The sequence below is a fragment of the Mauremys mutica genome, chromosome 21 (assembly GCF_020497125.1).
Source record: "Mauremys mutica isolate MM-2020 ecotype Southern chromosome 21, ASM2049712v1, whole genome shotgun sequence".
NCBI classification, from domain to species: Eukaryota; Metazoa; Chordata; order Testudines; family Geoemydidae; genus Mauremys; species Mauremys mutica.
The window spans coordinates 10873583-10901514 of NC_059092.1; the positions used below are offsets into that span (position 1 = coordinate 10873583).

Sequence of the window (27932 nt, forward strand, 5' to 3'; positions counted from 1 at the left end):
AATTACCTACAGCTGGTAACTGGATAGAAGGAAGTGGAAGACAAAAGCCATATTTTTTTGTCGTCTGGGGTTGTCATTTTCTCAAGGTGACTCTCAAATTGCAGCTGACCATCTAAAGCTGAATGCATTTGATATCATATCTGTTGGATCATAACTTCAAAATCTGGGTCACGTGTGGAAATATATTTTCATTTGCCATCTTGGGATAGAATATTTTGGTAGCCCTAGCTTTAGAAGAGAAAGGCCTTTTGTAGAGACTGGTTGTGAGACTTTCTTTCTGTATATACACACAGATATGAGGCTAGCTAGATTCCTGCCTGGTGGAGAGAGGAGAAGAATGGGGTGTATGTGTCTATTTTCCCTGGACTTAATGTATTTTTTAAACTGTGTGTATTATTGGTGCTGATGGTAATGTTATACCTCCCTGAACTCCTACCCTGGTCCAGTTAGTATAAAGTATTTGAGTTCATTAGTGTTTTCTTTTGGCTTCTTTTCCTTAAAATTAGCACTACCTTGGGTTTAAAGTCAACATTATTTTGTAAACAACTTTTTTTCCGGACTTAAGTTTTAATATCCCCTCCTCATCCTGTTTTATCAGTAGGGCCCTACCAAATTCATGGCCATGAAAACGCATCACGGGCCATGAAACCTGGTCTCCCCTTCCCTGCCCCCCACCCTTCCTGAAATCTGGTCTTTTGTGTGCTTTTACCCTATACTCTGCAGATTTCAGGGGGGAGACCAGGTTTCTCAACTGGGAGTCCTGACCCAAAAGGGAGTTGCAAGGTTATTTTGGGGGGGGGGGTGTCAAAATATTGCCACCCTTACTTATGCACTGCCTTCAGAGCTGGCGGCCAGGAAGCAGCGGCTGTTGTCCGGGCACCCAGCTCTGAAGGCTGCTGACTGAGGGCCCTGCTCTGCAGGTGGCAGCAGAGAAGGAAGGGTGGCAATCCCATACCATGCCATCCTTCTGTGCTGCTGCTGGCAGCAGCTCTGCCTTCAGAGCTGGGCTTCTGGCCAGCAGCTGCCGCTCTCCAGCTGCCCAGCTCTGAAGGCAGCACCACCACCAGCAGTAGCACAGAAGTAAGGGTAGCAGTACCACACCCTCCCTACAATAACCTTGTGACCCCACTCCCCCAACTACTTTTTGGTCAGGACCCTTAAAATTACAACACTGTGAAATTTCAGATTTAAATAGCTGAAATAATTAAACTTGTGATTTAAAAAAAATCCTAAAACCATGAAATTGACCAAAATGGATGGCACGTTTGGTAGGGCCCTGTTTATCAGTGTTTACCTCACTTTGGAGCAGACTGAAAAGGAAGTAGATCCTAATTTTATTTATTCGTGTGCTGAGTTGTGGTTGTTGTATATTTCTCTTCATGTCTCATTTTTTTTTGCTCTTACAGCTTTATTAATCTTTCTCTTCTGTACTGCATTTTGTCATCGCTTTATTTTGGCAGATTTATTTTAGTCTTTTTAGTTTGTAATTGACAAATGCCTACCCCTTCCTCATTTCAAAAAAACCCTTATGTTGAGGAGGTGAGGCCCAGGGAGGAATGGCCTCTTATTTTCTCTAACTTGGTTTCTTGACTATGGGTCATAAGGCACTGAGTTCACCTCTCTGTTTTCATCTGTTTTCCTGTGTCTGGTGAATACCATGTACATCTGAGGGTACTGGTCAGAGGCAGCAGGGATGCATATTGCTCACCCTGTACACCCAGAATAATAAATGATTTAAGCTTTATTTTTAATTGTACTGGATATAAAGGCCAAGGGGAAGACTGAGTGTGTGAAAGGAAATCCAGCTAAACACGTGGTCCATGCTGTAGTATAACTCACTGTCAGCTCAGCTAGAACCATCTGAATGAAACAGTTGTCATGTAGACTTCTAGTTAATGAATTATAAGAAAATTGTAGCTGGTGGTATTACATACCCTCCCTGCGTTCTTCCACTGAATTCTGAAACATCTCATAATACTATCTTTCTCAGATCATTAAAATCCCTTATCCTGCCTTCCTTGTTGAGAACTATCCATGGACTGATCTTTTAGGCTTCTCTGCATTTAGATATTTACTTTGATTGGGGGTACTCTTTCCACACTTCAACTTGCCATTTTAAGAGCCCTTTACAATTTTAAGTTCTGCCATTTAAAAGAAAAAAATGAGCTTTCTATTGTAACTGAAAGTATAAAGTGTCAGAGGGGTAGACATGTTAGTCTGAATCTGTAAAAAGCGACAGAGTCCTGTGGCACCTTGTAGACTAACAGATGTATTGGAGCATAAGCTTTTGTGGGTGAATACCCACTTCGTCAGACGCATGTGGTGGAAATTTCCAGAGGCAGCTTGCCTGCATATGTATACCTGCCGCTGGAAATTTCCACCACATGTGTCTGATGAAGTGTGAAAGTATAAAGCATACTTTAAGTATAATGTGAAAGTTGTGAACAATAAATTGGTCAAACTACTAATCCAAAATAACTCTCTCTCACACACACACACACCACTTGGTGTTAAAATTTTCAGTTCTAATAAGTTTTGTAATATTTTCCAGTACTGGCCCAAAATGCTGCATTCACTCTGTTGTAAGCTGCAGTGTTTTGGACTGTTGCTCTAGAATTTCATGGTGGTTTGTTACATGAGAGTGGGACATCTAATACATTCCAAGCTATTTGTAGAGAATATTGTAGCTCCCCCAATACTCAGTAACTGATCTTCTTAGAAGCCTGAAAGATGGCTTATAATTCACTGGGGAATTTTGATAATTGCTTCACATATATAGTGTATTATAAAATATGCATAGAGGAGAGAAAATGCTTAGTCAAAAATCTGTTTAAAATGCTTGTATATATTCAAGTTAAACATTTGTTAGATTGCTGAACAGTCACTTTCCTTTTAATTTGTCATCTCTAATTATCTTTAAACTACAGTTACAGGATGGAAAGTTCCTAATGATGCTTTGTATGCAGTAGAGCCTCTTGCGTTTTTAATGTCTTTCTAACAATGCTGTTTACAACTATATTGCATCAAAAGTCATCTTTCATAAGCCAACCATCTTAAATGTCTCCTCTATATACTTTATAACTCACTAATGTAGGCCTGTTGGCTCCAGCCAGCTCTGGTTTAAAGTGTCTGTGTTTTCACACAATTTTAGCTTGAAAATACTACAGGAGCTCTGTAAGGGCAGTGTGAAGATAGAAGTACACAGTACAAGATAATGTGTTATAGCAGAACTGCAGACACTAGGCTGTATGAAGGTGTTTGTGTCCTGTCAGCCAATCAAATACAAAGTTCTCTCTACAAGTGGTGGTCTGATGTTTGTTTTTTCACTCCTATTACCAGGGCATTCGTATACCTGAGCAATCTACTATACCCAGTGCCCCTTATCCACAGAGTGGCAGTTGTCAGTGAGAAGGGGGAGGTTCGAGGATTTCTGCGTGTGGCAGTGCAAGCAATAGCAGGTAAGATACTCTGGGCATGCTCTTGCAGCTCAAGCCTTTGAGTGGTTTTTGAACAGCTGTATTTAAAAAAAAAGGGGGGGGGTTGGGGAGGGGCTGGCTTCAACAGGTTCACTTTTTTGCTGCATTCAGTTCTGGACCAACTTTAAGGTCTGGTAATTGCAAGCCTCCCAGGACACTTACTCTGGCACATTAGAAAACTGGGGTTGTATTTTTTCCAGTGATACAAAGCATTTGGCCAAGGCCGACCTAGCTAATTTGACCACTTAATTTGCGGAAAATGTATCATCTCTTTTTTTTAGAGGTTTTGAAATGTTCTCTGTCTACCACTGAGATTTGTATGTGGTAACTAAGACAACCCAAGGTGTAGAGATTGTGGGGAATACATATTTCAAAACTTTTTTTAAAAGATGTCTTTCCTCTACAATATGGCATAAACGTGATGGTGCATGTGACTGCGTGTGAGAGTATAAAGGCTTGAATGGCACTATTTTTGGATGACCCACAGAACTTGCTTGTAGCTCTGACATCTTGAGTCTCATGTGCTTGTCTCAAATAAAAACCCATGAAACCTTTACTTCATTACATACCATATATTCATCCTGACTTTTCAGTCTTTCCTGTCTTTATAACTCACTTACAAAGTGCTCTACTATCTTCATATCATATTCTCCTCTCTATGGATACAGCCACCTCTAGGGATTGGGGAAAGAGTAGAGTTAGCATTGATTCCTCAGTTATTCATAGGCTAGATCAGAGTCCCTCAGCATCCAAAGAAAAGAGTGAACCTCTGTCCTTGTATAGTGGCTGAGGATTTGTTTCTCCCTTCTCCTAGGGTGGTTTCCCTTACCCTTATAGCAGGTATTGTAGAGAACTACACGTTAGCCTCACTCTGTTCAATTTTGCATGGGACCGTGTTGGTTTGACTACTTGGGGCTGCTGGGTAAGGACAAAAAAATCCCTATTATTTTCCAGGGAAAACTTGATTTAAAGGGGCGGGGGGTGGGAATTATCTAGCTAAGATGACCCTTCTCTTTGCTGATTTTTGAGAAAGGAGGAGGTAATAAATTTCCTTTAACTAGCTCTTGGATCTGCCAACCAGTTGATGGCATTTTGTCCTTTGTTTTCCACACTGAAATGAACTAGTCAAGGTTTGTCCCTGGTATTTGACCATGCACCATTCATCCTGGTGAGAGCTCAGATACTTCTTGTAATTTATCTTCCCTTTCTAGCAATGGCTAACTTCCAACCATTGTCTCTTGTATTGGAAGACAACCCTGTAGGTCTTATTCTCCATGGGAACATGTGATGAAGTCTCAGACACTGAGGCTGAGGGATTCACTCTGGCTAAGGCTCAAATGACAGATGAAACATTTGAATACATTCAAAAGGTTTACTTCTAGCCTGGTTTGCTTCCCTTAGCATTGACACTTTAATACCTACAGTCAAATGGATGATATGAAAGAGCAAACTATGGCTATTACAAATTGATTTTGCAACATCTTTGAAATATGTCATGGCTTTATTTAGTCAAAGTGATATTTCAAGATGGCATTCTTAATTTTGGGATCACTTCTGTAAGTGTATGTCTCCTGTTAGAAAATACCTCCGCACTATTTGGGCACTCCTCCTCTCTTACTGGCAGTCTCAGCAGAGACTGGGCTAAATGGGCCATAGAGACTGAAGTAGTCACTTGCTTTGAGAGTTCCTCTGGATCAATATGGCACATTGCAGCTGTGCCATTGTAGGTGCTCACGCTGTGGGTAGAGGATTTTAGTTTTCAGGACTGTAAAGCTGGCTGTTTATCATTTCTTGAAAGACCATAATCCTTGATGGTCCTAGGGATTGCTGACTAATCTGGCAGTGTTCAGAATTACTAAACTCGCTATAAAAAGCCTTAGGTTTGATTTTTTTTAACCCCTTTCTGTAAAGCTTCTTCTTGTATTGAGTGTTTTGTCATGACCATACTGTCATTAATGTACACTGTGTCATGGCAGGAAAGGGTTTTAAAGCTATTACCCCTAGTGAACTCGGCATGACTATCTAGATGAATACGGTAAAGAAATTTTAAAATGGCTGTAAACTACCTTCATTATTCTTCACTGTGTAGCAAAAATCCCCTATAGATAAGGATCTTGAGGTGTGACACAGGTCAGTGGTTGCATTGGAACTAGTGTGGGGACAGGAATTGAAAACCTGTTCTCTGCTAATCAAGCCATGAGTCCGTCCTGGTTAGGGTTATATTTAATATTTCACGTTTCTAGTTGGAAAAATCTCTAAGAAGTTCTCATCTCTGATTGTTGGTCTTTTTCACTCATCATGTTATACACTTTTGCCCATTCGTTTTGGATGTAATCTATTTAGAAACAAGCAATTAAACAGTAAATATGGATATAAAGTTTTAACCATGAATTCTCAAACTCCAGCATATTAACTTTGAATCTTATGTGTAGCATTAACCTGTTTTGCTGGTCTTCTCCATTCCCTTCCCAAAAGCCAGTGCTAGGTAGTTCTCTACAGTATTTTATCTAGCAACTTGTTCACATTTAAATGACCCAAGTGATGGGGTATCCACCACTTGGGAGACTAGTATCCTATTGAGTCACTCTTGTCATTTGAATTAGTTTCCAATAGTCTATTTTCTTTGCCTTTCTAGCGGACGAAGAAGCTCCAGATTATGGATCTGGCATTCGGCAATCTGGCACAGCTAAAATTTCTTTTGATGACGAATACTTTAATAAGGTAAGAAACATTAATTGGGTTGGAGAGGTTTGTGAAGGGAGGGGACAATGTCTTGTTCTAGATACAGAACGGTTAGGGTGGGTTAAAAAGTACAGAAGGCAAATCGGAAGTTGCAGGGCTCTCATCTGTCTTGTGTTCCTCAGACTGACTTTTCTTCAGTTGCAATGACTCGTTCTGGACTGTCACTAGAAGAACTGAGAATTGTGGAAGGGCAAGGTCAGAGTTCAGAGGTCATCACTCCCCCAGAAGAAATTAACAGAATAAACGACCTGGGTAAGTGGGCACATCTTCTGGGACTTGAGCGGACAAATATGGGGCTATTGTGAATCTTTATGAAAAGGGGCTTTGAGCCTTATTCGAAAGTGTGCTACAGGTGAAGGCATATTGTCCTTAGAGTGCCAGGGGTACATAATGGTGACTGTTTCCTTGTGAGAGTTTTGATTTACAAAATATTAACTCCGATGTAGCACACAGAAGAAGCTTTTAGGTTGCAGCTGTTCAGAGTTTTTGATCATTGTCAATCCACTAGAAGGTTTCAGAAGTTGCCTGCTGTTACGGAGTGTTGGGGGAGTCAGGGCCCTACACCCCCCTTCCTGGGATTCACCGTGACTCTCGGCCAGCCAGTAAAACAGAAGGTTTATTGGACAATAGGAACACAGTCTACAGCAGAGCTTGTAGGCACAACCAGGACCCCTCAATCAAGTCCTTCTGGGGGGTTCAGGGAGCTTAGACCCCAGCTTGGGGTTCCCTGTGTTGCACCACCCAGCCCAAACTGAAACTAAAAATTCCCCCAGCAGCTTTCTCCCCCCTCCTCTCTGCTCCTCCTCTCCTTTGATCAGTCTCCCGGGCAGAAGGTGTCACTTCTCCCAACCCCCCTCCTGGCTCAGGTTACAGCTCAGGTAGCTTTCTTCTCATCCCCAATGTAACTCCCAGGCAACATTCCCAGGTCAAATCTGCCCCGCTCCCTGCTCCGTCACACCTGCCTCTTTATTTATGCTAATATCTGACTGGTAATTACTGTGCTCCCCTCTCTTGCAACTCTAGTATCCCCACCTTGGGTGAGAAGAGAACTCTGTTAAACCTGCACTGTCCCCACGTTGTGCTACTAGTGAACTCTGCACTTTGTTGAGATCACTGTGTCTTGTCTACACCAGGATTTTTTTATCATTAATTTTTCAGGTGCAGCTTGGTAAGTGGTAGCCTTGGTGATGACTGTAGTGTAGACAGGGTTCAGAAGAACCCAGGCACTTTTACCACTGTCACCTAACCCTGCTCTGAGTGTGTTAGACACTTTTTGGAACAACACTTGAGCCTTGACTACCCTACTGCTTTTATCAGTGCTACCATTAGTGAAGCTGCATGTATTGTGAGTTAAGGCTTTGAAAAATTCTCTTGTAGATAAACTACTGGAGAGCAGGTGTTTGAGGGTGGGGGATTAAATCCCACCTTTGCTGGGTCGAGTATCTGTAGATGTTGTAAATCTGAATATTTCACGGGAGGTCTTTGTGTCTCTTTAAGACCTGAAGTCAGGCACTTTGTTGGATGGGAAGATGGTGATGGAAGGGTTTACCGAGGAGGTTGGCGACCACCTGAAACTGGGTAGTGTGTTCACCTTCCGTGTGACAGTGCTGCAGGCCAGTGGCATCCTCCCAGAATATGCAGATATCTTCTGTCAGTTCAAGTAAGAATCTCTCCTTGGTAGTACAGGGTGGGGAAGACCTCTGCAGTGAAGAGGAGTAACTGTTGATAGATACTGGGCAAATGGAGACAAAACTGGAGTGATTTTTAGGAGTCAGTGTGGCAGTGTCTTGTGGGAAGGGAGTCAGAAATCTGTGTAACCTGATACCAGATCAGTGCCCTGAACAAACATCTGCTTTGTGTTAACGTAAGGGGATAAGAATCAGCCTTTAAAAGCCACCCATCCAATGCCTCTTGCCTGAGGCATCCCAAGGTGTTTTGTAGAAGAGTCTTTGAGGTCCTCTAATGAAAAGTGCTATAGAAGTGTAAAGTCATAATACCCAATAAATTGGTTAATATTTATTACATTTATAGGGTCCAAATCAATGGGCATTTAAGCACCAGATAATGATACCAGTGTATAACTTTTTAAAATTAAAACCATTCCATGCATACACCCAGCTTGAATCAAATGGTCTGGAATTAGGGCAAATTCAGCAGCTCTCAAATGAGAGCTCTGTCCCCATTTAGATTCCAAAGAATAAGGATTAGAAGGGGAGGCAGCAAACATACAAACAATAAAACAGTAGGAGCCCCAAAGTTTTCTAGAGTAAACCTGCCTAAATAAGATTGGTTGAGGCCTAAAAGGTGGCCAAAAGAGCAGAGATGTGCAGATTTCTCTAAGGGGTGGAGCTGATAGCTGAGCAGTTTTCACTAATCTGATCTGTTTTGGTTTTAGCTTTTTACATAGACACGATGAAGCTTTCTCTACTGAACCTCTCAAAAACAATGGCCGGGGGAGTCCTCTTGGGTTTTACCATGTCCAGAATGTAAGTGAAGCTTAGTGATCTTGTATGAAGCGTGAGCGAATGTCCATAATACAGTGCTGTTAAGGTTGATTTCAATGCTGGGGAATGCTTGTAGCCTTCCTGTCAGCCTCCTCAGCGAGGCATGTGCAGGAAAGGGGCGGGGGGTACAGATGAATAAACAATAGAGGGGGCATGATCACATGAGTGATATAATCCTTTGTGTAGCGCATAATCCCTATTAGTAAATTACAGAGCATTTAAGCAAGTGTATGTAGAAGGCTGTGACTCTTTTCCCTTCTCTTGGTTCTGAATTCCTTGTGCTTCCATTTCACCCATCAGAATATTGGGAAGTGCAATAAAAACAGCTCTAGAGTTTGCATTACAGGGAATAGACAGTGTAAATGGAAAAGCCATGTTCAGGCTTCCAAATTGATAGTGTGTAGTCTTACAAGTTGTGTAACTGTTTTGTGACAAATAGCTTCCTACTTTTCTTAACTGACGAGTGTTTAGGTCAGGGGATTTTTCTCCTGTAACTGTTAATTGACAACCTTAACACCTGAAACAAAGTAAGGTATGTGTCTCCCTTTGCTGTGATTGGCTCCAGTCAAGCTATCAGCCACTGGATAAGAAATGTAGAACCCTGGATTCTAATCTTGGCAGACATAACGGTTTTCATTTTATCTCTGCCCTGACTCTTTCCTTACCGTTTTTTGCTAGATCGCTGTGGAAGTGACAGAATCTTTTGTGGAGTACATCAAAACTAAGCCGATTGTGTTTGAAGTCTTTGGGCACTACCAGCAGCACCCTCTCCATCTGCAGGGACAGGATCTCAACAGGTATTGACCAGTTCAGAAGTAAGTGTCCTTCCCCTCATACTACTCAGCAGAAGGAAGAAATCCTGCATGGGAAATAGACACCACATTACCTCATCCCTTTGCTTCCTGAATTCCATGCCTCACATTGAAGTCTTGCTACTTGGCATTAGTGCCAAGTGTGGCCTAAGCAAATTCTAATACTAGACAAGTGACAGGATAATGGGTGCCCCGTAGTTGATAAGAATACATATTTAAAGCCAAAAGAACCCTGTGCAAAACAAAACTTACTTGAGACTCCTCATGACTTCTAGAAGCACACCTGCCAAGGCTGCTGAGCACCTTAAATGTTTTGAGTCAGGGAAAGGTTTCCTAGTTCTCTTGCTCTACGGTGTGAGGGGAGAGGATGATGCATGGATTCCTGGGTTTGGCTTGGATTGCTGGAAACAGTAGCTGCAAAGAGGAACCACATGCTGGTGTTAAAGGGAAAAATCAGCAGAAGTTTGTATCCCTGCATAAAGACATTTTCAGGAAATGCCTCTCTCATCCTGTTTTCCCTTGAGCGGAGACTAGGGAAAGGGCAGTTGGAAATATTAAAAGGTAATCCATCTTTGCTTAAAGATGTGCAAAATTGAGCTGGAATGGAAAAAGGGCTAAGTATGTGTTAGTAGGAGCAGGGCAAGGAATCCTGGGTTATATATGTTCAAGACATGTCCCATGTGTGATTGGGCACGTCTGTGCTTGTTACCTTCTTTGTAGAGTGGAGGTTGTATGTACCTGCCTCATAGGGTTGTGAGGCTCACTATTTTTTTTGTAGAGTGCTCAGAGATCCCTGGGTGAGAAACAGGTGGGAAACACCAGAAGTAACTGCTCCCCTTTCTCTGCAGCCCTCCTCAGCCATCCCGACGATTCTTTCCACCTCCCATGCCACTCTCAAAGCCAGGTGAGAACAAACATTTTCTGGGTATGTGTCTGTAAACTCATCACATAGAACTAAGGTGTGAAATATTCAGAACCGCAGTCATCTGAAATCGAGAAATAACATGAATGAACAGTGCAAAGGGCACTGGAACATCCTTGCTGGCGGTGTTCCTTCCCAGGTGTTCAACCTCCATCTCAAAGCAAAAGTGTTGTCAGGGCAGTCGCGGGGAGAGAGTTGCATCTATGAAGTGTCCAGCACATAACGCTCAATCTGGCTGTGCAGCCACTCTCCTCAGTGTGGTTACTGAAGCGAGGATTTGCTTATCCATAAATCACTCTGCTCTGCTTTTTTTAACGTTGCTTCCACTTTCATGTACTAAGCCAACCTTGCTGAAATGATCCCTCAATTTTCTTTAATTTAACCGTGCATGTTGAACTCTTCTTCTTTTTTTCCCCCCCGTCCTTTTATCTCCTTTGCCTTGTTCCAATCACCTGCTTATCTCCACCACTCCCATTTTTGTTCTCCATTCCCTTTTCAGACCATGAGAGAAAAATTGAGTTGATTAGGTATCTCATGTCTGGCTATGTAAATGTGCATGTGCTGAACACAGTGTCTGAGCACGCCAATGTGCTTGCATCCTCGGCTGTGGCTGCATTCCAGGATGGGGCTGACCAGCTGCCACCTTTTCTTTTTCTGCCTGTTCCCAGCTGTCAAAGCGAGCGGGTTCCCAAAAGAGATGGTTAGTAGTCAAATTCGATTTATGGTAGATGTAGAAATAACCCCTAATCTTGACCCCAAAACAGTATGTCCACACCTTTACCCTGTGGTGCTGAGTACCAGAAACTACCTTGGATTCTGTGGTCGTTGTGGAGTGATGAAGCATTTAGAATAAGAAACATCTAGTGTCTAGAGCAGAGTATGAGGAATCTGAATTTGTGTGCCAATCCTAGCTTTGCTACTGATTTATTGTGACTTTGTCACCTAACTTTGCTTAGCCTCAGTTGTCCCATGTGTAAAATAGGAATATTTACCCCTTGCCCTTTGTAAAGTGCTTTGAGATCATTAGATGCAAGGTGCAAAGTATTATGTAGTAAGTTATAAAACTGAGGGGTAGAGGGCATTTTCTTTTGAGGTTCTGTTAAAATTATCCTTCCTGCTTATCTGTTATCTGGCTTCATTTCTCTCTCTCTCTCTCCCCCCCTCCCCCCCTGGGCAAAAGCCAGCTGTTTGGGGTGAAGTAGACCAAATGTGTATCTTGCTGACCCAGCCCATGAAAATGTTTAGAACAGGCCTGCACATGAACTTTCAAACCTGACTTAGTGTGTTGGGTTTTCTTTTCTGGTGCAGCTGAATTCTTCTGCTTAGTTCAGACTTCAGTGGTTTGTGTCCCTGACCTTCCTCCTGACTAGCATCAACAGCTCTGAGTCCAGCTGTCATGAGCTCATGGATGCTATGAGCACAGCTGCAGCTGTTGTTTTGGTGGTATGGTGGGGGTGTAAGAGGGTGATGTCAGCTACTTAAGGTATGAATGAGGGAGAGCAAGTGATGTCACTGGAGCTCACTACTTAGCATGATAGTCTTGGCCTGCTGTGTACCTCTTTCATTCTTGTAGTGAAGTCTGTCTGCGCCTTTGTGTTAACTATTTACAGTTATCTGAACAAGGAGTAGACGGAACTCAAATCTCATCTTCTGAAAGAGAGATTACCTATCTCACGTGCATACACAGGCACCTCCGCTGACTAAGTGCCACCTGTAAAGCAGGATTTTTGTCTCTTATCAGTGGGTTGTAATTGAGATATTATAAAAGTGAAGAGAGGCTGAGGCAGGAATGGGAGAACCTAAGGAACACTAAACTAAGGCTTATCTTCAATAAATGGCGGGATGGGGCCTTGTGAGGCTACAGAAAACATTGACTGCGTTAATTTAAAAAACTAAACATTAAAACCAAGGGAATGGGGAGAAAGTTGCAGAATTGAACACCCTCCTGTATTTAGGGTGGAGTGGAACAGAACCCTCATAAGTACCTTGTCCACTCCCAAGAACAGAATAGGGAGGCAAAGTGGAGGTAGTGGAAATGGTAGGCAGAAATTGTGTAAACTTAGGTCTTGTCTACATAGCCCTGCAGTTCAGACTACAGCCAGGTGAATTACAGGGTGCACTAGTGTGCCACACTGTAACTCACCCATGCGGACGCTATGGGTGCAAAATAAAAGGTGTCTTGGGGGTGGTAACTGAGGCCTAGTCTACGCTAAAAAGTTCGATTGACCCAGCAATGTCACTCAGAGATGTGAAAAATCCACACCCCAGAGTGGCATAGGTAAGCCAGTCTAACCCCTGGCATAGACAGCACTAGATTGATGAAAGAATTCTGTTGACCTAGCTACTTCCTTTCAGGGAGAAGGATTACCTATGCTGATGGGAGAACTCCTTCCATCAGTATAGGTAGCATTTACACTGAAGCTCTGCAGCTGTAGTGTTTCCAGTGTAAACAAGCCCTTAGTCCTGTTTAAATAGGACTAAGTTAATTCAAATGAGGTACCTTTTAGATCCACAGTATCTACATGGGATAGTTAGAGCACAGCACACTAGTGTGCACTGTAATTTGCACCCATGTAGTTTGAACTGCAGGGCTGTGTAGACATGGCCTCAAAGAGGGGAAGTCTGGAGTATTGCTAGAACCTGTCCATTTTCTGTGATTACCAGTTGCTAGAAGCACTGTTTGTCCATTCTCTATTTATGAGTTACGGTATCCCTGCAAAGCTAGTGAGGTGAGTCTTGAAGCACTAATTCATCAGTAATCCTGAAATATAGGGAGCCAAGGCTTCCAGGACTTTTTCTCAGGAATAACTCCTGTTAAATCCCCTGATGTGCACATGCACATCCTGTATGTTAGCGATCCCAGCTGAGTGTACTACTGTTTGCAGTAAAGTGAAGGCACTAACATCAAGAATCATCTAAAATACCTACAGGTCCATTAGAAAGTGCATCAACCCTAAATTTCTGCAAGAATCCTTGGGATCTTTGCTTGCTCCTTTCATTCAGAGACTCAGAACTGATGCAGGAGTACATATGAACAGACCTAGCCCCCCTGTGAATTCCACACATGCATGAATTGGAATTCTTTAAAAACTGATCTCAGTATAGGTCAGAAAGGACCTACATGTTAGGATGTCGTGTTGAGAACACTCTGAAGCATCTGACTTCCCTCCCATATATGAATGATTCTAAACTATACTTTAGGTTAGCTTGTTCCAAAAATGGATCTTTGAGGCGGCATAGGATTTTCCCATATATGAATCTATAGAGGCTGCCTGTCTTCACAAGACTCTCCTAATTATAGTTCATTTATTTCTTTGTGACCTGTCAAGTGCTAACATTTTGCCATGCAGTAGTTTGAGGGAAAGTGCCATAAATGTCCACCTTTCTTTCATGGTGCTAATGACTTAATGGGATCAGGTTTGTTTCAGCCTCTGCAGATTATGTAAAACATGTCCATTACTGCACTAGGTAATGACCACCTATCTTGCAGGATCTGGTGCATGACCATTTGAGCAGTATGAGGGGTGGTGGAAGGATTAGCCTTTCTTGTATTTACATGTAGAAGATTTAGTAATCTTTTCTCAGTTCTTCTGTTGGAGTAGTGAAATCTCTCAAACAACTAGTGCTTCATAATTGCCAGCCAGTCATCTAACTGTTTGTAAAGTTACTTGGATGGGGGAGCACTGTGGATTTAAAACGAGACTCCTTGGTTCCATAGACAAGCCTGTGACTGAAGTTTCCTTTCTGGCTTTTTGATGGCAGGTGTCTTTGCCATATTACCTGCACATACACAGGTAGAAATATTACACTGCTTTCATGTGATAAGCAGCACTGAAATTACATTGTGGAACCAAAGTACTGTAATAGCATTACCTGTGTGCAGTTTTTGTGAACAGTTTTTTTTTTTTTATTCTTTTAAGTGCCAGCCACAAAGCTAAACACTATGAGCAAAACTAACCTGGGCCAGAGCATGAGCAAATACGACCTCCTTGTCTGGTTTGAGATCAGCGAGCTGGAGCCAACAGGAGAGTGAGTTCAGCTTTTATCTTTCTTTTGTATAAAGAGGGTAAACGGCTGGTAGGAGTGAATTCCTTCATCTTTAGGTCATTGGTTTAGATCAGCCCAGGTTTATGATGTTTGGCTATTCCCATCTGTAAGATGCCTGGTTTTGTGTGGAATGAAGTGGTCCCAATCTTGTTCCCAGTGAGTAGATATCAGCAACACAACTGGCATTAGTTGGCCCCATTGTTCGCAGTCTCATCAGAGTGGCCAAAGACTGAAGTATGGAGAGTGACCTTCCTTCTCACTCCTAGACCTGATCCCTCCAGGTCAGCGGCTGGGTATGCTGGCAGAGCAGTGAGCAGGGGGAGCTTGCATGGCTGCAGATCATGTGATACCTGGTCTCTTGTTAACTAAAGAGTTCAGTCTCCAGAGGTCAGTCCAACAAAACATGAGAACTGCCATACCAGGTCAGACTAAAGGTCCATTTAGCCTCGTATCCTGTCTTCCAGCAGGGGCCAATGCCAGGTTCCCCAGAGGGAATGAACAGAACAGGTAATCCATCCCCCATTGCCTGTTCCCAGCTTCTGGCAAACAGAGGCTAGGGACACCATCCCTGCCCATCCTGGCTAATAGCCACTGATGGACCTATCCTCCATGTATTTATCTAGTTCTTTTTTTTGAACCTGTTATAACAAGAACTATATTGAGTTTAACCCTGCAACATAGAGGGAGTTCCCTGACAGACCTTTGGGAACTACATTATAGGATCATTCTGCAGTTTTGCAAAGAAACGTTAATGTGTGATGTGATACTTAATGATGTTCAAAAGTCCAATAGAGAGGCTGATTTTGGAGTCAGTGGAAGCAGCCTTTATTTTTATTAGGCTATTATGTGGAAGATGTATGTCGGTGGTAGAGCAAAGCAGCAGTGTTACCTAGTGTCCCACTGCCTGCTCTGTTAAACACGCCTTCTCTAACCCAGGAAGTTCATTCTTGTTTCACACAGATACATCCCTGCTATTGTTGACCACACCGGAGGCTTACCCTGCCAGGGGACGTTCTTGCTTCACCAGGTACTAATAGAGCCTAGAAGGGGGCAGCTAAAATACTTATCTCCTTTTGTGTCTAGTGGGCAGATGTGTAATGTGCTGAATCTTACATCCATTTTATCTTCTAGATCTGTCTTACCACATACCTGTCTGTCTCTCTCTTACTATAGCTCTTGGGTCACTCATCTTTCTGCCTGTACCTTTATCTCCCAGGCTTGGGTCTTTGGGTCTAAATTCTGCTTTTTCAAGTGTTTGGTCATATATATTCCACTCCTAGTACTCATGCATTCAAGAGTGGAATCTTTTGACCAGCAGTGCCCTTTGGGGCTGCACATGCACCTTTAATGTCCTCATGCTCCTGTACCTAAAGCATAGAGTGGAGCAGACTCAAACACCACTTAGTTCCTTTTCACTGCCCCTGGCTGCGAGATGGAGCTCAGCAGTGTCTGCATCTCGATATGCTCTTCCAGAGACAACTTAAAGATATTTGTGTATATTATTAGTGTGTTAGTGATGGCTTAGTTAGCATGGTTTCCCCTTAGCATGCTTGGGAGGTTAACCTACCTTATTTGCTTTTATCTTTTGTTGTGAAGTTCTTTCTGGTACTGGGGCTTTAAGTATCTTCCCTCCTTTGAGGCAGTAATACCCATTAATGCTGGGCACATCAGGTGCCTTTTGTCTCCCCAACAAATGCTGTACATATAAATCCTTTTCTAAAAGGAGTTGGAAGGTGAGCATGTCTTAACCTTTCTTTGTTAGAAGCAGGTTGCATGGAGCAGTCTAATCTGGATGGGGAGCCCCCTTAGATTAGTTCCATCTCAGTTCAGAAGTGCCCCTATAAATTCTAAATCCACTGTCTCCCAGGCCCCGTCTTTGGAAACTGTCCCAGGGTGGACTCATATCGGACCAAAAAAACAGATCTTTGGAGGAAAGGGAGTGTCTCCTTTGGGGCAGATCCTAGGGTTTGTGGCAGATTTCCTAGGGTTTGTGAGACTGACTCCTGTATACCCTCAAGGTACATGTACCTTCCCTGGAAGTTTAGAGATAGACAGTTCAAGGGGTATTTTGGGTGAAATATACTTACCCTTGTGGTATGGGAAGGGAGCAGAATGAGTTCTGCTCTGTAACAGGAAAAGATTCTTCCTGTATTAGGTTATATTCAGGGCCCAAAAGGGCATGGAAGTTTTTTTCCCATTATGAGCCTGCTGACAGGTGAGATATACATGTTCATGTCTCAGCCATGGTTTCCCTATGGAAACGACTTAATGGAGTGATTTATTTAATAAAGACAAGTCTAAGCTGTGCCTTTTCAACTCCACCAGGGAATCCAGCGTAGGATCACAGTCACCATTATCCATGAGAGAGGCAGTGAATTGCACTGGAAAGATGTGCGAGAACTGGTTGTTGGTGAGTATTTCCCGGTTGTTCCTTCCATCATCATCATCATCATCATGAGTTATTGAGTAGAGTTGGGGTAGTGTCACCTATTGAGGGGTATCCAGAGGAAAAACTCTTGGTCTGAGGCTGCCTGTTAGAGCTATAGGTCTTAAACCTCATTTGTCAATGAGAATTCCTTCTGAGCCTTTCAGGTTAGGTTTAATTGGTACTGAAATTCATTTATCTTCAGGACGCATCAGAAACAAAGCCGAGGTAGATGAAGCTGCTGTGGATGCTATTCTGTCTTTGAATATAATCTCTGCAAAGTACCTGAAGTCTTCTCACAGCTCCAACAGGTAGGCAGATGTAAAGTGCTTTCAGGGCTATTTACATTACTCCTCTCCATTGATAAGCACCATGAAAGGAGGAAGAAAGAATGGGGAGAAGTAGGGTCAGCATTTCACCCGGGAGTTGAAAAACTGAAATTAAAGCACAGCATTAAAATACAAGGACAATACCATGGGTGAATCAGGCAGCCATGCACATCCCTACATTACAGTGGGAACAAGCATACAGTGATCTAACAAAGCCTGTTGTGTTAAAACATTACTCCTGCTCTGATAAACTCAGTCTTAGTCTGTGCTTTTTCAGTGCCGCCAGTGAGTCGCGGGGAAGGGGGGAGTGGATTTATGCAAATGTGACAAGTTGGCTCCTCTAATGTACTTGTGTATTGTGAAATCAGAGCAGCCTTTAAGCAATATTCCATAGGAGCTCTGGTGACCTGCAGTCTTCATTCTTACATCCAGTGAGGATCTAACTCTCAACAGTTGCTCTGAGCATCACTTATCAGAGAAAGAGGTATCCTCCCCAAGTGAATATTCATTGTGGGACGGGGCAGTCTTTCCAAGGAGGATTTGTGGCTGAGGGTCTCTGGGGGGTGCACTGTTAATAAGATTTCATGAATTGTGTAGTCCTGTGCTTTAGGATCTGCAATGAAGGGCTGTGAAGCAGAATTCTGTATTGTGGGCAGAGTCCCTCCCCTCCAGAACATCAGCCCAGTCACTGACTCTGTTTTTCTGTCAACTGGGAAATTGGGAGGAAAACACACATCTTTTGGAAAAATCAGATTCTGCATCAGTTTTTAAGGCAGGGGATGGGGGAGGACATGATTTGCAGCCTGCTGGCCATCAGTTTTCTATAGTCTAGCTGGAGAAAGTAATTCCAGATTACTCTGGACTTTGTGTTGTCACCAACTGGGTCTGGTGCTGTCCCCTAGTGTCAGTGAGTACTGAATTTTATAACTCTGGTATTTTGGCTATTACTGCCTAATGTCTCATCCTTTGCAAGGTGAAAATAAAACTCCAAAATATTGAGTAACTTTTTCTAACTTGAGGGGGGGAGTAAATTCTTTCTATAAAGGAGGAGGGAAGTGGGGAGAAGAAATAGGGCTTACATGGAGATTTTATCTCTTGTCCTGTAAGAAATCTGAAGGGCACTCTAATAGCCCACACAGAGCAATTTTTCTGACATTCACTGCTGACATCTCCTGCCAGTGTTCACCACTGAAATCTTTCTCTCTGATGGTCATAGAATAAGTCTCTAAATTCCCCTGGTAGTCAGCCTGGGTATTTTATGCGGACTGTTTCTTAAAAACAGGCAGCGATGAGCATGACTATGAATGTGGGCCTTGGAAAGCTTTAGAACACACAGCTGTCAGTCAAAAGGGAATAGCACCTCAGGAGAGATGGAGAGGCACATTAAAATCATTTCATAGCTCTGATGGAGGGATTCGTATATCCCAACTGATAGTAGTTGTTTATACATTTTAATGTGATTTAATTTTTAGCATCTTGGCATTGATCTGGCAGCATAACCGGACTGGGAGGGAACAGTTGCTGCATTTCCCATCTGATCCTAGTGGATTTGCAGTAGGAAGATCACGTATCTTTCCCCCTACTCCTTACTTCCAAATAAATTGCAATATGGCCCCAAAAATCTCTATCTGGAAAGCTTTTTGGAAGTGGGATGGGGGTGAGTGAAGGCTCAGGTGGCATTGGTGTATAGTTGGTACAAGGTCTTTCCCCAAATTGCCAGGGTTTGGTCTCTGGGTGTGTGGAGGGGTGGGGAGCAAAGAGAGGCCAATGCCACAGTCAGGGTTATGTGTTCTGTTTGCTCACTGTCTGCAGACTTGTTTTCTGGTTGCTGTGGTTTTTGTCTGCTTGTTTTCCTCCTTTCAGCTGTTGCTTCTCTGTTCTGCCTTTTGCTGCACTAACGAAAGCTCTTTCTATGTTTTTACAGGCTCTTTCTTGATAAGGATATGCCTAGGTATTTTCTGTTTGCTTCCTTTTGCACATAAAGGTTCTTGTGGAATAGAATGCTTTATGTCTCACTTGTGTTGCTGCCATTTCCTTTTTAGCTTTTTAGTGGATTTTGTCAGCAAACCTCTTGGCTCTTCTGGGAGTGGTGCATTTCCTCCACCCTTGTATGCTGGGAATTTGTCAATGTACAGTTCAATAGGTGAACACATGAAGACAAATTTCCTTCATTGTTCAACAGAGACAGCTTACAATGGTCCTTGCTTCATTCTTTCAAAGGTATCAACAGAACATAACTCCTCCCCCTTCTCCTTCTTTGTCCTTCAGCAGACAACCATGGCCAACATTTAGTATCTCTGACTGCCTGTAACATATTTGTCACATTGGAAGTCCCAGGACTGGGACTGAATGGCGAGGTTACTGGTTCAAATCCAGCCCGAGACGATAGTGAACAAAGCCTGTTGCCATCAGGTGACGGTTTGATGGCATTCAATTCTTAATTTGTTGTTGCATCCCAAAATTATCATTGCAGTCGCTATTAATTGGCCTGCGTAGGGGCTGAGAAGCCAAGAATTGAAAGGAGACATTGACTAGTCTCCCATCTGACAAGTTTCTCCAGTTCATGGCCAAGGCATGCTGGCTGAGCAGCGTGGGGGATCTTGCACTGCTGCTGCCTATACTCTACCTGCGTACACAAAGAAGCAACTTTCACTAATGCTAAAGTTAGTTTAAAATGGAACCTAAATAATTCTTGGATTCCCATCTCAGCTCCTACCTTCTTCCTTGCTTTGCCTTATTCTGCACTCCCGTCACTCCCAGGTATCACTTGTCACCTGCTCTGTGTTGAAAGCACAAGAGGTTTGCTCACTTTGAGTTTTTGTTTGTCTGCCTCCTTATTTGTTTTAGCAAGGTCTGGTTTGGATGAGGTAGGCGTATATGTATTCATCCCATGACCAGAACAAATGCAGTAGTGTACCTGTAGAAGTCTTACTTTCACTTGGCAATTGGGATTGCACTGACTTGTTCACTCACATTTCCTCACTTTGCTGATGTAGCTTTGCCCTACTGAGCATCCATTACTCCCGTCTCTATTCTCTAGGTCTTAATAAAGCTGTGGAAGTAGTCCTATTTAACAGCACAGACAGCATAGCTTGTGGGGGAGTTTTAGTGCACTTGCTGTCCATCTCTGGAGTCCTGGTTTACATTTGTGTTCTCAGCCTGAGGAGTTTAGTGAGCTCAATCCAGTCCCTGTTTTTACTCCCATGACAGATTGTGCACCCAATAGTCCATATTCAGAAGTGGTTCTTGACTCACATGGAAGAGGGGGTATTGCAGTTGCTGATTGAGTGGCACGTTGTTAGTGAAGCCCATGCAACACTTGCCTACACTGTGCCCTTTTCCATCCATGCTACATCTGCTACTTTCATGAAAATGGCAATTCACCTTTGCTAGACCAAGGTACCCAGGGTCTCCATTATGGCGTTATAATTCTCCTCTGGGGCAAGGCACTGACTGACCATAGCACTGATTAATGCAGTCAGACAGTGTGCGCTAATGTGGATTGCACATTTTGGCACCAACTTCTTAGACATTATGTGAACCTCCGAGTAACTGAGCATTTGAGGGCCCAGCAGGAAGAAGCTCTACACCAAGCTGAGTGCAGTAATCACCATGCAGCACTTTCAGCTGAGAAGTGAGGGATAAGAGCAGCAGCATATGGGTAAAGGGGGCCCCAGTCTCAATTTTCTCTGCCAGGCAATCCAGAGCCGCACATACTTTGGCTCAGAGTTGCACTTCTGCTTATGTAGCTGAAGCATAAAAGTCTCCATCATAACGGTGGTGGAACAAAAGATTAAAATAATGGGGTTCAATTAACGCAGCTCTGTAAAGGATTAGAAAACAAACTTTCTGTCCCTGATCCCTTGTCCTGTCTGAGAAGTGAGGTCCCCTGACATTTTAGTGCCCTTCAGATCTCCTCTTCTTTAGGCTTCAGCCCCTGCTCCTTTGCCACAGGGCTCTCCTGTGGCACTGTTTTTCTTCCTTCAGTTAAGGCAGGCCAGGCAGCAATATTTGTGTAGAGATGGAATGTAATGCTGTTTGGCACCACTGAATTGGATTGGCTGTTTCTATGGCCCTCATGGGCTACTGAATCCCCTTTCTGAGCTCTGTTGACCTATGTAATCCATCTAGGAAGAGGTGGGATTTATAGGATGCTAATTTTAAGACTGGCACTCTTGTCTCTGCCCTGTCTGCTCTCAGACAAAAAGAGGCAGGATGAGAAATGGCTTGTTTCTTTATTTTGTTTTCTCTCTAGATTTTGCCTCTAGTTTCTTTTCTCATCTTTCTGGAGTAGCTCTGGGCACTAGCACAGGAGTTCTTTAAAGATGGCTTATAGAATGAATTTTTACTAGGTTCATAACAGATGAGTATACCTCTTCCTTGCAGCCCATACTCACAGTTTGGTAGTGGAGGGGGCCGTCAAACCTAGACCACTTCTCAGCTACTGATATTTGGGGAGGGGGCACTTGAGAGCGTGTGTGGAGGGGATCAAAGTGAGATTACAAAAGAGGCCTTTGTGCAGCAGGCCACAGCTGCCCTTCTCCCTGCACACCCAGTTGGAAAATCGTTATTTCAGCTTGTAATTGGTCTGCAAAGCTTCACCTGAGGGATAGGTTGGAGTGGGGCTGAGAATAGTTTGGGAATAAACAGCTTGTTTTTTCCTTATAGGTTTACAGGAGAAGAAACCCGTGTTGCCTTAATTAAAGACTTAGACCTGTTTGGGGGTTATTCTGATTGCCTAAAGAATCTATTGTGTTGTATTGCTTAGTGCTACCGGCTTCTGTCCTCTTTCGTTTTGTGAGCCTGATTAGCACTATGGTGTATTCCTGTATGCCAGCCCCAAAACATACCTCAGACTAAGGACAATGATTACAGAAAGAATCTTTCCATGTGTCTTGGAATCATATATTCTATGCACTTGGAAAGAGCTGAATCCATTTTTAAACTCTGTCCTCTCATCCCAACTTCCTTCATGGTTTTATGGTGCTCTTCTTTCCCTCGTCTTTTCTTCTACAGTCTCTCAATTCATCCCCTTCCTCTGAGCTTTAAGAGGAGTCTTCATCTCATAACAGGCCAGGGCACATTCAACTCCAAGTTAATTTAGATGTAGATGGATAGTCCTGGATGCATCTGTGAAGCTGGTGGGTGAGGATGCCCTGGAGCTCTTCAGATGTTGAAGATGGGGCTTTACTACAGGTGTTCACTGTCTAACCAACCCTGCTTAATAAAAAACATCATTAGATGGAGTCCAGGAGGAGGCACTTTGCTCTCATTTGCAGTGGAGGCAGAGGTGCTTTTACTATTAAACTTTTGTTGTACTTTCTTCAGGACTTTCTATCGTTTTGAGGCTGTTTGGGATAGCTCCTTGCATAACTCCCTCCTCCTCAATCGAGTGACACCCTATGGAGAGAAGATCTATATGACCTTGTCTGCATATCTGGAGGTGAGCATATTGTGCCCCACAGCTCATGTATGGAATTGGGTGGAAGGAAGCAGCCAATATAGTAGGTAATATGCGTCCTAGATAAAATTGTGCTTAATATGATGTGATCATTGCCAGGGGATGCAGCTAGAAATCTAACTAGCAATGTGGGTCTTTTGATTTTTCAAAACCCTGATGAGTAGGGCACTACTTAATTTGAGATATTGCAGAAATTGTGACTCCTGCAATATTAGGCTTCCACTGCAATTTTGTCAGACGGGTGGCTGACGGTAGGAGCAGGTTTTCCAAGTTACTGCAAATAATCAAGGTCCATTACTACTTTTCCGTGATTTTCCCTATCTTGTCCGCAACTCAGCTGCAATTATTTGACAGTCATCCCACAATTCAAGTAGGGCCTTACCGATGAAGAAAAAACAGTGTCACTACCAAGACAGTGAAACTGAATGTTCTGGTATGTATGGATGTAGGCCCCCAGACATCATTTGCTTGGTGTTTGAGAGCCATTTGTTTCTTTGTTCTAGCTTGACCACTGCATCCAACCAGCTGTGATTACCAAGGATGTCTGTATGGTCTTCTACTCACGAGATGCCAAGATCTCACCACCACGCTCGCTACGCAATCTCTTTGGCAGCGGCTATTCCAAATCCCCAGACTCGTAAGTTTAATAGGCAATTTCAGTTGCTTTTGTTTAACAGCAGAGTGTAGTTCTTTTATTATATGTTGCTACAGGTGCTCCACCATAGGATGTACATGTGCTTGTGTGCTTACAGCTGGAGAGCGTAAAGTGGTGTCCATAGGGTGGCCAACTTTCTAATTTGTGAAATTAGAGCACCAGAACCGCCCTTGCTCCTTTCTCCGCTTCTTCCCCTAAGGCCCCACCCCCTGCTCTGCCTCTCTTTTCCCCCCATCCCCTACTTGCTGCTCTCTCCACCCCCACCCCCTGCCCTCTGAGCGGGGTGACTGGGGTGAATGGAGAGAGAGAGCCAAGCTCCAAGGGTGAGTAATTGGGGCAAGATGGGGGAGGGAGAGCTGTGCTCTGGGGATGGGAGGTGAGTGGGGTGGGGCAGGGCAGGGGATGGAGAGCTGCACTTAAGATAGGACTGGGGAGCTGACAGTACCTCTCTGCGCGGGAGCTATTGCTGAGTGCTCCACTGCTCCTCCAGGCTCCAGCAGCAGCTGCTGATCTTCCTACCCCCTGGTGATGGAGGCCAGTTACTGCAGGCAACTGGACTTCTAGTGTCTGGACAGCACTGCTGACTGGGCACTGCCAGGTTCCCTTTTTGACCGGACTTTCTGGTCGAAAACTGGATACCTGGCAATCCTAGGTGTCCATGAGCACATGTCTGCACATGGAGCAGCTCCTCATGCTCCCTTATGAAGGCATATAGGGAGACGTGAACCCGCCGCCCTCAATTACTTCTCAACCACCTGCAGCTTGAGTATTGAGATGGAGCAAAATGTTACAGCTTCCTGCCTTTTTCATGCATAGTGAAATTTCTTATTTAGTTATCTACTTGGTTATGTTAGGGTCCAGTGCTTAGGAGACACCCACATCTTGTCAAAGTGCAAGGTCTGCTCAGGGTTTAAAGGCAGGTCAAAAAAGGACAGCAAGGCTATGTTGATACTCCTCTTAATGAAGTGCTCCCTAGCTCGTGAGGTGTCCATACCCCTCCTATACATGAGCCCCAACATCTCAGGTTGCTTCAGTGACTTCTGGAGCCTTGGCAGCAGGCCGAGGGACCAAGACTTCCAGGAAAAAGAAGCCTCTCTCATCTACCAGGAAAACAAAGAAGAGAGGTAGGTTGCTACATAAATCCCACTTCCGGGAGACCTTGCATCATGTAAGGGATACTGCTTATGCTCCAGCCGACTCGGTACTGAGTAGTCGGTACTGCATAAAAAGTCATGTGCAGAGAAGTTTTCTGCTCTCAGGCAGCTCCTACATCAGTACTGTCTGACATCTCTCAGGACTGTGATGTACGCAGGGCTACTCTGATGCCATCTCCTTCTTACAGCTATAAGGTCAGAGAAGCTCCCTTGGTGAATGCGGTACTGGAGAATTCAACATCTCCTCACCAGTCTGTATTCCCAACACTGATACTGACTCAGGCTTTGGCCATAGATTGTCATAGCCCTCCTCCACCTTCCAGATTCCTTTCTGTGGAAGACCTTGACTCTCACAAACCAGAGTTCCCTCTATCAAGGAGGTCTACCAGAGCCCTTGCCCCAACAGCTGCAACCTGACGCTCAGGTGGGCTTCCATTCTTTACCAGCAGCAATGCCTATGGGGGCCCCTTAGCCCAGAAAATACTTCAGACACAGATCTCAGAACAGGGCTCTGGTGCAGTGCTGTACCATCACACTCCCATGAGTCAGTTTACTGAAGAGGACCTTCCAGAGCCCACCAGGTGCCTTAGACCTAAGGGATGTGTGTATCTTGGGGACCCATCCCCTAGCTGAATGGGCTTACCGGAACTCCAGGGGGCACTTCGCTGAACAATTCTAAGAGTACCAGCTAGGAAGAAATCCCAACATCACCGGTACCATATCATCCACAGGCACCAATGGACCATTCTCCATTACCATATGCTCCATCAGTACTGGAAGAACAAGAGCCACAGACTAAGTCACTTCCTTCAGCCAAGTCATCGTCCTCCCTGGATGATATGATGATGCCATCACCAGCCTCTTATGTGGATGACTTTAAGGCTTTCCAGGACTTCATTAAATGCCTGGAGGACTCCCTCCAGACTCCTCTAGAAGAGGTCCAGGAGTCTTGGCACTCCCTGGTGGACCTTTTAAATATTACCCCCGGGAGAAAATTGCCCTACCAACTAACGAGGCACTGTTATCGCCTGTATGCGCTCTATGCCAAATACCTGCCACAATTCCACCCACCTGCAAGTAGGCGGATCATAAATACTATATTCCAACAAAGGAAATGAAAAACTTCTCCCATCCCACCCCTTACTCTCTGGTGGTGGATGCAGTCAGTGAAAGGAATTGTCAGGCCTGTTCTAGACTCTCTCTGACTTGGACAAAGAGTCCAAGCAACTGGTCCTACTGGGCAGAAAGAGCTACTCGTTGGTGGCTTTTCAGTTTGAAGTCACAAACTTACCAGGCCTTTATAGCAAAATATGATTTTAACCATTATTCTACATTTACACTCTTTTTGGCCTTATGGAAGGGGTTCAATATAGACCAGTTTCAGTCCCTCATCCCGGAGGGTCAGTTAATTGAGAAAGTGTTCCTGTAGGCTACTCTCGCTGCTGTTGCCACAACTTGTAGATCCATAGCTACTGCTGTGGTTATGCAAAGAGCATCTTGGCTCCAGACTTCTGGACTCCTGAGAGAGATGCAGAATACTATTCCTAGACCTTCAGAGCCTTGAGGAGGAGATCCAAACCTTAAAAAAAGGAACTGTCCCCCTTTTTTACAACTACCCAATCTGCACCTCCCTCTAAGAGACAGTTTTGACACCTTGGTTGAGGGCATTGAGCAACCTTTTTCCACAGATCTTCTGATGCACTACTCTACTATCTTACCCTCCTTTTTTGAGATAAACTATCCCACTTCCTACCTGCCTGGGAGCACATTTCCTCAGACAGATAGAAATTAGCAGTGGTCAGTGTGGACTATTCCACTTGCACTCTATTCCTCCCTTCCCTCATCTCCCTGAGCTCTTAAAGCAGGAGGTCCAATCTCTCCTACTCTTGGGGGCAGTCAGACTGGTTCCACCTGAGTTTATTGGAAGAGGGTTCTATTCAAACTATTTCCTAGTCCCCAAAAGAGACAGAGGATGGAGACCAAGCCTCAGTCTCTGAAACTTGAACACCTATGTCCTTTCACAGCACTGCCGGATGGTGACACTAACTACCATAATTTTATCCCTAGATCCAGGAGACAGGTGTCTCCTAGGTCAAGGGAAATGAACCAATTTCATATAGCCATCAATCCCTCCCACAAGCGCTTCATACGCTTTGTAATAGACTCAGATCATTACCAGTACTGAGTCCTCCACTTTGGGCTTTCTGCAGCCTCGAGGGTCTTTACAAAGATCCTCAGTCTGTCAATTGGGCATTGCAGAAACCATACTTGAACAACTTGCTGCTCATGAGTTGGTCAGTTCTAAAGGTTGTCAGCAACCTCCCAAGGCTTTAGCCCTTTTTCAGTCTCTGGGCCTTTGCATCAATCAGGAGAAATCTAGAATTAACTCCAGTCCAAAGAAAAGAATTCATTGGAGCCACTCTAGACTCCCTAACTGTCTCCCCAAAGAAGGATTCTCCACTCTGTCCGGTCTAATCTCAACAGTGCAGCACAGCCCGCAAACTGCAGGGATCTGCCTACAACTCTTGGACCCCATGTCGGCCTCCATGCTTGTCATGCCTCAAGCAAGACTGTATCTCAGGTGCCTTCAGACATGGCTACGGTCTATGTATACCCCAAACAGACACAACCTCTCCAAACTTATCTCAGTACCTCTGAAAGTTTTGAGCTCTCTCAGGTGGTGGAAGGCCCCACAGAAGGGCTGCATGGGAACCCTGTTCTCACATTTCCCACCCTCAAAAATTCCCACAACAGACTCCTATCTCTTGGAATGGGGGGACTTATCTCCAAAGGGCCAGAAACCAGGACAGGTGGCTCACACAAGAGGCCACGCCTCCACGTCAACACTCTGGAGCTGAGAGCAGTTGGATATGCTTGTCAATGCTTCCTTCACAATTTACAAGGTCACTCCATCAGGATAATGCTGGACAACAGGACAGCAAAGTAGTATTTCAACCAAAAGGGTGGAGCAAGATTCCAGTCCTTGTGCTTAGAATTGCTAAAACTGTGGAACTGGTGCATTTCCTGTCAGATAGAAATCCAGGCCTCCAGAATGTAATTGCAGATTCCTCGAGCAGGAACTTCCATCAGGACCGTGAATGGGAGCTCAGTGATTCGGTCTTCCCAGCATTTGCCAAACTTGGGGCCTCCCAGAAGTAGACCTCTTTGCTACCCAACCAATACGAAATGTCACCTTTTCTGCTCCAAGGGGGAGGATATGGCTGCAACACATTGGGGAGACGACCTGTTAACACCGTTGTCTGTACTCTGCTATATGCTTACCCACCTTGCTCAAACTGTGACAGGAAAGAGCAAGGATTATCCTCATAACACCATCCTGGACAAGACAAGTGTAGTACTCAAACCTGATTCAACTCTCTGTAGCAACACTTCGTTGCTTTCCTC

The 27932-nt window shown here is 44.1% G+C and overlaps 1 protein-coding gene and 1 long non-coding RNA gene across 7 annotated transcripts in view; one reads left to right on the plus strand and one right to left on the minus strand.

Moving 5' to 3' along the window:
* KIF1B (kinesin family member 1B) overlaps window positions 1-27932 on the plus strand; it is a 141684-nt gene that overhangs the window by 99562 nt on the left and 14190 nt on the right. For all 6 annotated transcript variants that reach the window (XM_044996310.1, XM_044996303.1, XM_044996308.1 and 3 more), the window contains 13 exons: window positions 3340-3458; window positions 6112-6197; window positions 6341-6470; window positions 7716-7878; window positions 8614-8704; window positions 9401-9519; window positions 10383-10438; window positions 14377-14485; window positions 15464-15530; window positions 16829-16913; window positions 17134-17239; window positions 22586-22700; window positions 23222-23355. In XM_044996310.1, the coding sequence (XP_044852245.1) occupies window positions 3340-3458; window positions 6112-6197; window positions 6341-6470; window positions 7716-7878; window positions 8614-8704; window positions 9401-9519; window positions 10383-10438; window positions 14377-14485; window positions 15464-15530; window positions 16829-16913; window positions 17134-17239; window positions 22586-22700; window positions 23222-23355 (1380 nt within the window). The remainder of the gene's footprint in view (window positions 1-3339; window positions 3459-6111; window positions 6198-6340; window positions 6471-7715; window positions 7879-8613; window positions 8705-9400; window positions 9520-10382; window positions 10439-14376; window positions 14486-15463; window positions 15531-16828; window positions 16914-17133; window positions 17240-22585; window positions 22701-23221; window positions 23356-27932) is intronic.
* LOC123354349 overlaps window positions 7111-27932 on the minus strand; it is a 57108-nt gene continuing 36286 nt past the window's right edge. The window contains exons 3-5 of the long non-coding RNA XR_006574733.1: window positions 9787-9948; window positions 9388-9581; window positions 7111-7918 (exon numbers count right to left, since the gene is read on the minus strand). This is a non-coding gene — a long non-coding RNA (uncharacterized LOC123354349). The remainder of the gene's footprint in view (window positions 7919-9387; window positions 9582-9786; window positions 9949-27932) is intronic.